Raw genomic sequence first — 14,800 nt, 5'->3', positions numbered from 1 at the left:
TTCTTCTTAGATTTCTCTGAAATATCTCACCTTTCAACCTTGACCTATAACCTCTAGTTCTAGCCTCATGCTTATTTATACCCCTCATAATTTTATATGGCTCTATAAGAACACCCCTTGCTCTTCGGTGCTCCAATGAATAATGTCTTAATCTAGACATTATTTTCCTATAACTCAGGTCCTGAAGTCCCAGCAATATGCCTGTAAATTTTCTCTGCACTTTCTCAATCTTATTGATAACTTATACAATGTCAACATAACACCCAACTCTTGTACTCAGTGCTCTGATTTATGATGGCCAGTATGCCAAAAGTTCTCTTTACAAAGTTATCTACTTGTGATTCCACTTTCAAGGAATTATGGATCTATATTCCCAGGTCCCTTCATTCTCCCATTTCTCCCAGTAACCTCTAACCTTCTTACTGATCAAGAGCCTATCAATCCCTGCCTTAAATACACCAATGACTTGACATCCACAACTCTCTGTGGTAACGAAATTCACAGATTCACCACCTTACTGGATGAAGTAATTCCTCCTCAACTCAGTTTTAAAGGGACAACACTTTATGCTATGGGATATTTTGATGATTGTGTTATTTGATTCAGAATCAGGTCATTTTTATCTTTTTTTCTCTACATGTGCGTTACTTGATAATAAGTCATGAAAGACTGATGCTACCATTGATAGATGTAGAAGGCTTTTTTTCTGTCAATTAGAAAACACTAATGCAAAATGAATGTAAATCTTTAATTTGCAGGTACAAAGGCTTTGCCACCGATTCCACCGTAGCCCTCTTGCTGGGAATTCTATTTTTCATCTTGCCTGCTGAGAATCCTGCTTCAGGTTTTAAAAAGAGTTGAGTTCTTACAAAATACTTTTATGCTTTTTTAAAATCTGTAGTTGCAACAGGCTGGCAAATGTCACCATTACTTTTCACTTTCCAAAAATAGCTGGCAAATTGAAAGAGAATGCCACTAAGCAGTTAGTTTTCATTGAGGTCACAAACTGATGGTGAAGGGCCACCATCCCTATACAGTATGTTCTCTTTCAATACATGAAATAAATTCAACCAAGCACTATTTGATACGTGTCACACGTGTGCGTCTAAGGTGGTCTGCAGAATAGAAAAGCATTGAGCACGCAATGCATCTGGACTGTTGTGGAGCAAATTTGACCTGGGACATGTATCCTTGGTACTTTCAAGGCATGTACGTTTCCACTTTGCTACAAGCACTCTTCTTACGATCCAGTTTGGGTCAAAGATTAAGGGAAGCTGAACAGAATTTTACTTATGCAGCTTGCTGTAATAACCTAGGAGGCCGAGTCTGAGACTGAAAGACATACAAGGCAAAAGGAAAAGAGCAATGGAGCAGAACTAATCAGTTGGCTTTTTGAAAGGCTTGTACTAATAAGCTAGACTGTATGCCCTCTCATGTACCTACTGTATTATTTTATGATTCCAGGAACCAAGTCATTCTAAAATTTGCCAGTATACAGTTTGTCTACAACACTTATTAACTATTATTATCTTGACATAAGATAGAAACAATTTTAAAATCCTTTGAGCAGATTGAACATTTTAAAATGTTTAATGCAAGAAGTTCCTTATGCATGGCTTGTTTCAGAAGATGGAAGTTATTGAACATTGTTAAGAAGGCACTGTAGAGGAAGAGATAAGCACACTGTAGAGGAAGGAATAAGTGAGTGAGGACATTTTTATCTTTTTGCATATCTATGCGTGCTCCAGATCATAATGTTGAAGGTAATGAATAAGTAAAAATTCAGGGTAAGTAAGAGCTCTGTAATTTTTCTTGTATTCTGTTTAACTAGAAAGATTATCATTATGATTGCTGGAAATTATACAGTATCAGTTTAGTTGTTAGTAACTTATCAATGATGAACTTATTCATAGATTTTGTGGCATTACTGATTTTATAAACCCTTTTATGAGTTTTTTTTAAACTAATGTTGGTCTAAGATCTATGACTTGCAACAGGTCTAGTGCTGTCGGCACTGGATGAGGTACCAGGAATACTTGTAAAAGAATACTCTTTTTTTATCATTCTTCTCCACACTCACCACAATTACCTCCACCCCATCACAACACAGAATGTTCTGTGAACTACTGTGCCAATAGCATTTGATTTTCTATCAATGTATTCTTTCAGTATATTTTCTTATTTAATTAGCATCTAGCATTCCTGGAATTAAAAACCAAAGAGAACACTGAAAGACTCCAAGGAATTGTTTACACTTGAGTTGTGGCTCACTTTTTGTATTCAATCTGATTAGTGTCAAAGTCAAAACACAGAATGCTGGAATAACTCAGCAGGACTTGCAGCATCTGTGGAGGAAAAAGTGCTGAAGCAGGGTTGCAACTCGAGACATCAGCTTACACCTTTGGTCTCCACAGATGCTTCTTGACCTGCTGAGTATTTCCAGGTTCCAACAACTGCAGCATCTTACTTTGTCTGTGAACATCAAAGACAAAATCTCTGTTACTGGGAGCAAGGATGGCAACCCTTTGTAATCTGTTACATTGGATCTGAATGGTTAGTAAGGGAAACAGTGTGATAAATAAAAATAAAATTAAAATAGATGACAGCGTATAATTTATCCAATTTGCAACTTTGAGTCTTATCTTGTCACAGAATGATAATGCAAGCTGTGATATCAAGATTTGATGATGACTTTTGGTACCTGCTTTTGGTTCTCCTACAGTGGGGGAGGAGTACACAACACTCATTACCTGGAAAGAGTTCCAGTCGTGCATGCCTTGGGAAATATTATTACTAGTTGGTGGCGGCTTTGCCCTGGCGAAGGGTTCTGAGGTAATATGGTCTATTCTTCTTTTTCGAAATAATGACAGAAAACCTCACAAAAAAAAACAAATTTATCTGTGACTCTTATTTAACTAGGGGAGAAAATCATTTGTGCTGCAGTATTTTCAGCATGATGAATCAAGATTATTTGCACCCCGTTGGACTTGGCTGCCATTAGGTGTCAAAGTGGCCACCATTTATGAATTCATTGCTACAGGTTCCTACCAGGTCTGCTGGAGACGCATACAAAACATTGTAGTTTTTCTGTGCACAGGGCAGGTGGCTGGCATGTTTTCTGGGCAGTTATCAGACAAACTTTGTGACTGGTAATACCAAGGAGAACTTCTCAGGCTTGTAACTCTGGCTGGCATTCATGGGTGATGATGTCACTGCCCTCATCCCTGTGACTGTCAACAATTGCCATTCATCCAGTAGTGTGCAAAATTCAGAGAAGTTTCTGCACTATCAACATGCAGCAGGCCTGCAAGCACCAGGAGTTGTGGCCATCTTACTCCTAAATATTTGTTTAAAAGGAGAACTTCGCAGGTGTTTGGCTCATTCTCCAGGAGCAGGCCACAGTGACGAGGTTTCTTGCAGGTCGTCGACGCTTGTTTAAAAGTACAGAAGGGACAAGCGGGGCAGCGTAGGAGTAGGCCAGCGGTGAGAGTAGGAGTGTCAGGCTTTGGCTCAAAGGCGGCTTCGGCTCAAAAGAGGCGCCAGCTCTGGGTAAGTTTCTGTCAAGGTTTCCTTTTTGTTTCTCTTACTGTACCTAGTGTAGTAAATGGCCATTGTCTGTTCTTCATGCCAGATTCTCCAAGGTAACTACATCTGCATGAAGTGCATCCAGCTGAACCTCCTTGAAGACCGTGTTAGGGATCTGGAGCAGTTTGTCATAGAGCCTGCTAGGGGATCAGCTATACTGGATTGGGTGTTAGGTCATGAACTGGTGGTGATTCAGGAGCTTAAGGTAAAAGAACCCTTCGGAGGCAGTGATCACAATATATTTGATTTCAACTTGAAATTTGATAGAGAGAAAGTAAAGCCTGGCATAACAGTATTTCAGTGGAGTAAAGGCAATTACAGTAGTATGAGAGACACACACGCACACAATGCTGGAGGAACTCAGCAGGCCAGCAGCATTGAGGAAAAGAGTACAGTCGACGTTTTGGGCTGAAAGCCTCAGCAGGACTGGAGAAAAAATCTGAGGAGTAGATTTAAAAGGTGGGGGGAGGGGCGAGAGAAACACAAGGTGATAGGGGAAATCTGAAGGAAAGGATGAAGTAAAGAGCTGGGAAGTTGATTGGAGAAAGACAGAAACCATGGAAGAAAGAAAAGCGGGGAGGACCACCAGAGGGAGGTGATGGGTGGACAAGGAGATAAAGTGAGAGAGGGAAAAGGGAATGGGAAATGGTGAAGGGGAGTGGGGAATGTTACTGAAAGTTCGAGAAATCGATGTTCATGCCATCCGGGTGGAGGCTACCCAAATGGAATATAAGGTGTTGTTCCTCCAACCTAAGTTTGGTCTCATCATGACAGTGGAAGAGGCCATGGATGGATATATGGGAATGGGAAGTGGAATTAAAATGGGTGGCCACTGGGAGATCCTGCTTTTTCTGGCGGATGGAGCGTAGGTGCTCAGTGAAGTAGTCTCCCAATCTACATCAGGTCTCACTGATATACAGGAGACTACACTGGAAGCACCAGGCACAGTATATGACCCCAAAAGACTCATAGGTAAAGTGTCGCTTCACCTGAAAGGACTATTTAGGGCCCTGAATGGTAGTGAGGGAGGAGGTGTAGGGGCAGGTGTAGCACTTGTTCCACTTGCAAGGGTACGTGCCAGGAGGGAGACCAGTGGGGAGGGGTGAATAGACAAGGGAGTTGTGTAGAGAGCGATCCCTGCAGAAAGCAGAAAGATGCGGGGGGAGGGGGAGCGGTGTGAGGGAAAGATGTGCTTGGTGATGGGATCCCATTGGAGGTGGCAGAAGTTTCAGAGCTGGACGTGTGCTGGACGTGGAGACTGGTGGGGTAGGTGAGTGAGGAGTTGGCCAAAGTAAATTGGAAGAATATGCTGGCAGGGATGACAGCAGAGCAGTAACAGTGTGAGCTTCTGGGGAAAATGAGGAAGGGACAGGATAGATGTATTCCAAAAATGAAGAAATACTCAAATGGCAAAATAGTACAACTGTGGCCAACAAGGGAAGTCAAGGCTAATGTAAAAGCAAAAGAGAAGGCATACAACAAAGAAAAAATTAGCGGGAAGATGGAGGATCAGGAAGCTTTTAAAAACCTACAGAGAGCAATTAAAGCTAGCAAACAATATCAAAGTGGATAGTGAAAGCTTTCTCAAGTATGTAAAAAAATAAAAGAGAGATGAGAGTGGATATAGGACCGCTAGTAAATGAAGACAGAGAAATAATAACGAGAAAAAAGGAGATGGCAGATGAACTAAATGAGTATTTTGCATCAGTCTTCACTGTGCAAGACACTCGCAGTGTGCCAGATGCTGAAGGGTCTGAGGAAAGAGAAGAGACTGCAGTTACTATTACAAAGGAGAATGTGCTCAAAAAGCTGAAAGACCTGAGGGTACATTTGTCACCTGGACCAGATGAATTGCAGCCTAGGGTTCTGAAAAAGGTAGCAGTGGATATTGCGGAGGCATTAGTGTTGATCTTTCAAAAATTATTGGTCTCTGGCCTAGTGCCAGAGGACTGGAAAATTGCAAATGTCACTCCACTCCTTAAGAAACGAGGAAGGCAGCAGAAAGGAAATTGTAGACCAGTTAGGCTGATCTCAGTGGTTGGGAAGATGTTGGAGTCAATTGTTCAGGATGAGGCTATGGAGTACTTGGTGAGACAGGACAAGGTAGGACAAAGTCAGCATGGTTTCCTTAATGGAAAGCCTTGTCCGACAAACCTGTTGGAATTCTTTGAGGAGATTACAAGTAGGATAGATAAAGGGGATGTAGTAGATGTTGTATATTTAGACTTACAGAAGGCCTTTGACAATGTGCCACGCATGAGGCTGCTTACCTAGTTGAGTTGTATTACAGGAACATTACTGGCATGGTTAAAGCGTTATCTGATGGTAGGAAGCAGCGAGTGAGAATAAAAGGATCCTTGTCTAGTTGCCTGCCAGTGACTAGTGGTGTTCCACAGTGGTGTTGGGACCACTTTTTAGGCTGTATGTCAATGATTTAGATGATGGATTAGATGGCTTTGTTGCCAAGTTTGCAGATGATATGAAGATTGGTGGAGGGCAGGTAGTGTTGAGGAAACAGAAAGGCTGCAGAAGGGCTTAAACAGATTAGGAGAATGGGCAAGAAAGTGGGAAATGAAATACAATGTTGGAAAATGCATGTTCATGCACTTTGGTAGTAGAAATAAATGTGGAAGCTATTTTCTAAATGGGGAAAAGATCCTAAAATCTGATGAGCAAAGGGACTTGTAGTCCATGTGCAGAACATCCTAAAGGTTAACTTGCAGATAGTGTCGGTGGTGAAGAAGGCAAATGCCATGCCAGCATTCATTTCAAGAGCTCTTGAATACATGGACAGGGATGTGAGCAGTGATGCTGAGGCTTTATAAGGCACTGGTGAGGCCTCACCTTGAGTATTGTGAACGGTTTTGGGCCCCTCATCTAAGAAAACTTGTGCTGGCATTGGAGAAGTGTGGTGAACTTGTGGTATTTGTTGCCATAGGCAGCTGTGGAGGCCAGGTCGTTCGGTGTATTTAAGGCAGATCTTGTTAGGTTCTTGATTGGACATGACATCAAAGGTTACGGGGAGAAGGCCAGGGAGTGGGGCTGAGGAGGGGAAAAAAAGGATCAGCCGTGATTGAGTGGTGGAACAGACTCGATGGACCAAATAGCCTAATTCTGCTTCTATGTCTAATGGTCTAAATATGATCTTTCTGCTTTGAACTCAAGATAAGATCAAAGAACAGAACCTCATCTTCTGACAGTCTCATGATTCAATATCAAAGCCCACAGTTCCAGGCAACCAAATTTTCCAGTTTGTATCAGAAATGGCTAGTAGTGATGAGAGATCGTCAATCTGTAAGATTCATTTTGCTTTGAACTCATTATTTCCACTATTCTCTTTTATTCCAAATTTGCAGTGTTTTGTATCTCAGAGTTGCAGCCTTTTTTTGTCTCGTCCCTGTTCTCATTCACATCTTTTCATTTGTATTTTCTAATGGTAGATCAGCTATAATTAGTTAACGGTAACGTAGTGATTAGCAAAACGCCTTAGTAGAGGTTCAATTTCCACCACTGCCTGGAGGGACTTTATACATTCTCCCCATGACCATGTGTTGGGGACAGACAGACAGGTGGGCAGAGGGAGTGGGGTGGCTCTGTTGGTGAGGAATGAAATTCAGTCCCTTGCAAGAGGCGACATAGAATCAGGAGATTAGAGTCAGCATGGACAGAACTGAGAAATTGTAAGGGCAAAAAGACCCTAATGGGAGTTATCTACAGGCCCCCAAACAGTAGCCTGGATGTAGGGTGCAAGTTGAATCAAGAGTTAAAATTGGCATGTCGTAAAGGTAATGCTACGGTTGTTATGGGGGATTTTAACATGCAGGTAGACTGGGAAAATCAGGTTGGTACTGGACCCCAAGAAAGGAAGTTTGTGGAGTGCCTCTGAGATGGAATCTTAGAGCAGCTTGTACTGGAGCCTACTAGGGAGAAGGCAATTCTGGATCTAGTGTTGTGTAATGAACCGGATTTGATAAGAGAACTCGAAGTAAAGGAGCCATTAGGAGGTAGTGACCATAATATGATAATTTTAATCTACCATTTGAGAGGGAGAAGGGAAAATCAGCAGTATTGCAGTTGAACAAAGGGGACTATGGAGCCGTGAGGGAGGAGCTGGGCAAAGTTGACTGGAAAGATACCCCAGCAGGGATGACAGTGAAACAACAATGGCAGGTATTTCTGGGAATAACACAGAAGGTGCAGGATCAGTTCCTTCCAAAGAAGAAGAAAGAGTAAGGGGCGACCATGGCTGACAAGGGAAGTCAAGGACAGTATGAAAATAAAAGCAAATAAGTATTAACATAGCAAGGATGAACAGGAAGCCAGAGGATTGAGAAACTTTTAAAGAGCAACAGAGGGTAACTAAAAATGTAGTACAGGGAGAAAAGATGAGATATGAAGGCAAGCTAGCCAAGAATATAAAGGAGGATAGTAAAAGCTTCTTTAGGTATGTGAAGAGGAAAAAATTAGTTAAGACCAAAGTTGGGCCCTTGAAGACAGAAACGGGTGAGTTTATTATGGGGAGCAAGGAAATGGCAGACGAGTTGAACAGGTACTTTGGACCTGTCTTCACTAGGGAAGATGCAAACAATATCCCAGATGTAATAGTGGCCGGAGGACCTAGGGTAATGGAGGAACTGAAAGAGATTCACGTTAGGCAGAAAATGGTGTTGGATAGACTGATGGGGCTGAAGGCTGTTAAATCCCCAGGGCCTGATGGTCTGCACCCCAGGGTACTTAAGGAGGTGGCTCTAGAAATCGTGGATGCATTGGTAATCATTTTCCGTTGTTCTATAGATTCAGGATCAGTTCCTGACGACGGGAAGGTAGCTAATGTTATCCCACTTTTTAAGAAAGGAGGGAGAGCGAAAACAGGCAATTATAGACCAGTTAGTCTGACATCAGCGGTGGGGAAGATGCTGGGGTCAATTATAAAGGATGAAATAGCGGCATATTTGGATAGCAGTAATAGGATCAGTCCGAGTCAGCATGGATTTACGAAGGGGAAATCATGCTTGACTAACCTTCTGGAATTTTTTGAGGATGTAACTATGAAAATGGACAAGGGGGGGCCAGTGGATGTAGTGTACCTGGACTTTCAGAAAGCCTTTGATAAGGTCCCACATAGGACATTAGTGGGCAAAATTAAGGCACATGGTATTGGGGGTAGGGTACTGACATGGATAGAAAATTGGTTGGCAGACAGAAAACAAAGAGTACGGATTAACGGGTCACATTCAGAATGGCAGGCGGTGACTAGTGGGGTACTGCAAGGCTCAGTGCTGGGACCGCAGCTATTTACAATATACATTAATGATTTAGATGAAGGGATTAAAAGTAACATTAGCAAATTTTCAGATGACACGAAGTTGGGTGGCAGTGTGAAATGTGCGGAGGATGTTGAGATAATGCAGGATGATTTGGATAGGTTGGGTGAGTGGGCTGATGCATGGCAGATGCAGTTTAATGTGGATAAATATAAGGTCATGCACTTTGGTGGCAAAAACAGGAAGGCAGATTACTATTTGAATGGTGTCAAGTTAGGAAAAGGGGAAGTACAATGAGATCTAGGCATCCTTGTTCATCAGTCACTGAAAGTAAGCATGCAGGTACAGCAAGCAGTAAAGAAAGCTAATTACATGTTGGCCTTCATAACAAGAGGAGTTGAGTATAGGAGCAAAGAGGTACAGGGCCCTGATGAGACCACACCTGGAGTATTGTGTACAGTTTTGGTCTCCAAATTTGAGGAAGGGCATTCTTGCTATTGAACGAGTGAAGCGGAGGTTCACGAGGTTATTTCCTGGGATGGCGGGACTGTCATATGTTGAAAGATTGGAGCGACTGGGCTTGTATACACTAGAATTTAGAAGAATGAGAGGGGATTTGATTGAAACATATAAGAGTATTAAGGGATTGGACACGCTAGAGGCAGGAAACGTGTTCCCGATGTTGGGGGAGTCCAGAACCTGAGGCCACAATTTGAGAATAAGGGGTAGGCCATTTAGAACAGAGTTGAGGAAAAACTTTTTCACCCAGAGAGTTGTGGATCTGTGGAATGCTCTGCCTCAGAAGGCAGTGGAGTCCAATTCTCTGGATGCTTTCAAGAAAGAGTTAGATAGAGCTCTTAATGATAGCAGAGTCAAGGGATATGGGAAGAAGGCTGCACGGGGTACTAATTGTGGATGATCAGCCATGATCACAGTGAATGGCGGTGCTGGCTTGAAGGGCCGAATGGCCTACTCCTGCATCTATTGTCTATTGTGTATTTCTTCCTAGCTTCTTCCCACAGTCCAAAGACATACTGGTTGGTAGTACGTCATGCATGCACACATCATGTATGCGCATGTCACGCATGTGCACACAGGTACCCGCGCAAGGCTTCATGGTCATGGTAGTCTTTCTTGGGGTGTCCCGTATTTGTCTGCTACTTTTGTCTCTTACTTGGGAGTGAGAAAGTTGGCAGCCCTACTTGAACACACCCCCTCCCCCCACCATCGGCCGGTCCGCAAGAATATTGTCAATATTAAACCGGTCCGCGGTGCAAAAAAGGTTGGGGACCCCTGTTCTAGGCAGGTGGTGCTCTGGTCTCTAGCACCTACCTTAATGGATTTGCCATGTGAGAACTCAATTCTGATGACCACCTTGGAGCTCCCAGCAAACTTAGAGTGGGAGAGGATATGGTGCATCAGAGAGTTTGTCACAAAAATGGCTGATGATAACCGTGAAAAGCTCAAGCAAGGAGCACTGGGACAGTAAGACCAAACCCACTGATCAACAAAAATTGTCCTCGCATTCTGAAATTGACCTGGAGATGCACTTCAGCACAGTGCTGCAGACAGAAGAGCCACTGCCTTATAGCACCAAAGAGTCAGGTTCAATCCTGATCTCAGTTGGTATCTGTATCAAGTTTGCACTCTCTCCCTGTGACAGCTGGGTTTCCTTTGGGTACTTCAGTTTCATCCCACATCCCATTGATGCTCAGGTCGAAGGGCTAAATGTAAACTCTGTCTTGCCCTAAATGTGTAAGTGAGTGCTAGAATCTGGGTGGTATACATAACTCTATATAATTATTTAACTATACAGAGTTAAATAGTTTTAAATCCTTTGCTTTTCTCAGTAGTGGAGCTCCTGCAATACCAGCAGGGAATGAGAGAGATTGCTGCACTCCTTGCTCCTGCTCAGCAAATGTTGTTCTTGCTTAACACCCTCCCTGACTGTGCTGTTTTCAGCCTATATCATGGCGGGCCAAGGTTCATCTCCATGATAGGTGAGATCTAGATAGGACAAAATCAGCCATCAGGATGTTGAGTAGGGTAGCAGATGCCAACTGGAATGGTAAGGTGAGAAATGAAGATATTCTGATCAAGGCCTCTACTTCCATATACCTTATCTCTCTGTTCTCTCCTGCACTAGTCTGCCAGCCATCAGCAGCCAGGAAATCTATTGCAAATGAATGGACACTGAATGGTTGTGCGGCAGACCAATCAACACACTGGTACTCATGTAATACTTCCAGGTGCCCACTGAATGGATTAAGATATGATTGCAAAAGCATCCAATGTCATGCCACTCTTCTCAAGGCAGTTGCCTACAACCTCTTTGTAAGCATTAACGTTGTGGATTGGTTGTATCCTCCTCTTTATATCATTTTCAACCCAAACCCAGCAACATTCAGGAAGCTAAAGTTCAGCTGAATGATTCTTGCTCCACACAAATGCTTGATCTGTTGAATCCTTTCCCTTTTCAGTTGTATATCCTTGTTAGTTCCTGGCCCTTGTGTATCTCATCGACAAGCACGCTGTTGAATAACTCTGGCTATTTATGTCCATTTGCACTGTAAGTGACTATTAGTGAACGTACCTGATACATCTATCAGACCTGATGCAGCAAACTCAAAGCATCACCTAGTTCTCAGCAACTATAGATGATGCCTGACCTGCTGATTTCCTCCAGCAGCTTTTGTTTTGCTGCAGATTACAAACCTGCGTCTCTTGTGACAAATCTGCGTCTAATGTTTCTCAATTTTAAACAAATTCGAGCCAATTGGAAGAAACTTAACAAACTTTTAAATGCTGTATACTGTGCAATTATTTGCCTCAGCCATTTTCAGTTAAGAAACATGGGAATTTTGTTCACAGTCTCAGTTTTATATGTGAGTGCCTAAAATACTGTCATTCCAATGTAGAAGTGACTACATATTTGATAAGTCTAACAGAACAAACATATGCTTTTGTTCCAGGTATCTGGGCTTTCCTTGTGGGTGGGAAGCAAGCTGGAACCTCTTGGCAATTTGCCAGCCTGGCTGATTGTACTGATGTCCTGTCTGATTGTCACAAGTGTCACCGAGGTGGCTAGTAACCCAGCCACCATCACAATCTTCCTTCCAATTCTAGTGGCCTTGGTGAGTACTCCAGTCCATAGTCTCTCTTTGCTTGGGGTCACTGAATGCCACTCAGTAAGGAACCTGGTCAATAAGGATACAAAATCAAGCTGATTCTTGCTTCTACTCAATAAGATGCAGAAATGGTAAAGTTCTTTAAATATTATTAATATGCCTAAATAAATCTAGTTGTTACACTTGCTATACACACAAAATGCTGGAGGAGCTCAGCAGGCCAGGCAGCATCTATGGAAAAGAGTAAACAGTCAACGTTTCGGGCCGAGACCCATTATCAGGACTGAAGCATCGTTTGCCTTAAGCAAAGGGAGAGAATGAACCTGCCACATGAGTTCTTTTTCCCAGGATATCTGAAAATGGACTCCAGGCAGCTAACCAATGGAAAAACAGCTGCAGTTTCTAAACTAACCAATCACAATGGAAGCAACTTCTGACAATCAGAATAAGCCACACTCCCCATAGGACAAATGTCTCGGCCTGGAACGTTGACTGTACTTTTTTTCCATAGATGCTGCCTGGCCTGCTGAGTTCCTCCAGCATTTTGTGTGTGTTGCTTGGATTTCCAGCATCTGCAGATTTTCTCGTGTTGTTACCCTTGCCAGACTGCCAATGTAATTCACCATTCCTGATGGATAATTTATTCATATTGTTTTTATATAATAAAAGTTGTAAACAGAAGGCCAGATTTTGTGGCTCAACTTACAGTGAATTGCTGATATTCTATTTGTATTACCCTGTGAATTTCAAAATTTAGGGATTTACCCAAATATGTGGGTGTGGTTAAACACAGATATCACAAATTTTCAGTGAGTTCAGCACGGCCTGATTGGCTGTGCTGTTTGCTGTCTACTCAGTGACATCAGAGGAAATCCATGAACTGCAAGGAAGCTTGGGTTTTCATGAACGTGTACCTGAAATATACTTTGCTGTGGTGGGTAGGTTTAATGGCATACTCAGAAATCGCACATACACATATTTAGTACTTCATTTGCTAACTTAATGTCTGAAAAAGTATTGTAATCATGTCATGTGAATGTTGAAAACAATATATTTTAAAATTTAAACACTATAGAGTCATACTCTCATAGAGTATTATCGCACAGAAACAAGCTCTTAGGCCCAACTTGTGCATATCAACTACAGCATCTTCGCTGCTTGTCCCAATTACCTGCATTCAGCCCATAACCTTCCAAGAACCTCCTCTCTGTTTAGTCTATCCAACTGGGGGGGGGGGGGTGGTGTTCAAGTAGGGTTAAACTCACCTCAACACCTCCACATGTCTTTTACAGTTAGGATTGCCAACTTTCTCACTCCCAAATAAGGGACAAAAGTAGCAGTCAAATCCCGGGACACTTATGTTTACCCCAGGAAAAACGACCATGACCATGAAGACTTGTGCGGGCACCTGTGTGCGCATGCGTGTACATGCCGATTTTTTTTCCCACAAATTGGTTTTGGCTTAATCTTCCCGACTACACTGTACATACATTATTTCTACTTTATATAGGCTGTGTATTTATCATATTATTCCTGCTTTTACTATATGTTAGTGTTAATTTTCGGTTTTATGTGTTATTTGGTATGATTTGGTAGGTTTTTTTTGGGTCTGGGAACGCTCAAATTTTTCCCATATAAATTAATGGTAATTGCTTCTTCAATTCATGCCATTTCAGCATGAAAGGTTTCATAGGAGCGTTCTACCTTAGCAGGGGAAATACGGGCCAAGGGCAGTCCCGAATGGGACAAACCAACTTTGCCCAATATATGGGATGTCCTGGCAAATACAGGACAGTTGGCAATCCTATATTCAAATTCACAGTGCGTGACAGGGAATGAGGAAAGGTGCAGCTGACTCATATCGTTTCCTCGCGGCCCGGTGGTTGGGGACCGCTGACTTCAACCACCCCATCTGGCACCAACAGTCATTCCACAGTCAGTCACTTAGATTATACTTCTTCCCCATTCTGACTTTCAATCTGAACAACTACTGAACTTCTTGACCAAGTCTGCATGCTTTTATGCTTGCATGTGATTGGCTAATTAGATATTTGCATTAACATGCAGGTGTACCTACTAAAGTGGCCACTGACAGTATATAACTGCAACATAATATCCCTACTCCTAAGCTGAGTGCCCTGACTGATGATAGGCAGCATGTTAAATGCCTTTTTCATTACAGTGTCTACGTGAGTGGCCAGGTTCAATGAAATGTGCACTTGTACTCCCAGGCCCCTTTGTTCCATAACACTCGCCACTATCTTGGCATTCAAAGTATAGGTAAATGTCCAAAATGCATCACCTCACACTTACCTAAGTTGAAATCTCTTTGTTGTTCCTCAGTACACCTCCCTAACTGATCAAGATCTCTTCATAATTCATTGTAACTTGCTTCACTATGAACAAGACCCCCTAACTTACCATCATGAGCATACAAGCTAAATGTTCCATGTAAATTCACATCCAAATCATCTGCATACATAATGACTAACAGAGTTCCTAACACTGACCCCTAGGGCACCCCACCAATCACTGGCCTCCAGTCAGAGAATTAACCTTCAACCACTACTCTCTGTTTTCTATCATTGAGTGAACTTTGAATTCACCTCACCCGCACCCCTGAATCCGATGCAACCTTATCTTGCAGATCTGCATGTCAAAGGGCATACTAAGGTCCATATAGGCAACATCTACCTCCCCAACTTCATTGGTTGCCTCTTTGAAAAACTGCAAAATGTTTGAAAGACATGACTTGCCAGACACTAAACCATATTGACTCTTCCTGATTAGGCATCGACTAACCAAGTGATGGTAGATATTGTC

The 14,800-nt window shown here is 42.5% G+C and overlaps 1 protein-coding gene and 1 long non-coding RNA gene across 2 annotated transcripts in view; one reads left to right on the top strand and one right to left on the bottom strand.

Moving 5' to 3' along the window:
- LOC140202706 (uncharacterized) overlaps positions 1–14,800 on the bottom strand; it is a 171,682-nt gene that overhangs the window by 52,569 nt on the left and 104,313 nt on the right. The window lies entirely within an intron of this gene.
- The window catches only part of slc13a1 (solute carrier family 13 member 1), a 58,019-nt gene that overhangs the window by 28,378 nt on the left and 14,841 nt on the right, over positions 1–14,800 (top strand). The window contains exons 11-13 of the mRNA XM_072267887.1: positions 759–856; positions 2,723–2,832; positions 11,822–11,983. Coding sequence (XP_072123988.1) covers positions 759–856; positions 2,723–2,832; positions 11,822–11,983 — 370 coding nt within the window. The remainder of the gene's footprint in view (positions 1–758; positions 857–2,722; positions 2,833–11,821; positions 11,984–14,800) is intronic.

The sequence above is a fragment of the Mobula birostris genome, chromosome 9, assembly GCF_030028105.1.
Source record: "Mobula birostris isolate sMobBir1 chromosome 9, sMobBir1.hap1, whole genome shotgun sequence".
Lineage (NCBI taxonomy): Eukaryota > Metazoa > Chordata > Chondrichthyes > Myliobatiformes > Myliobatidae > Mobula > Mobula birostris.
This window is presented reverse-complemented; position numbering and strand designations above follow the sequence as displayed.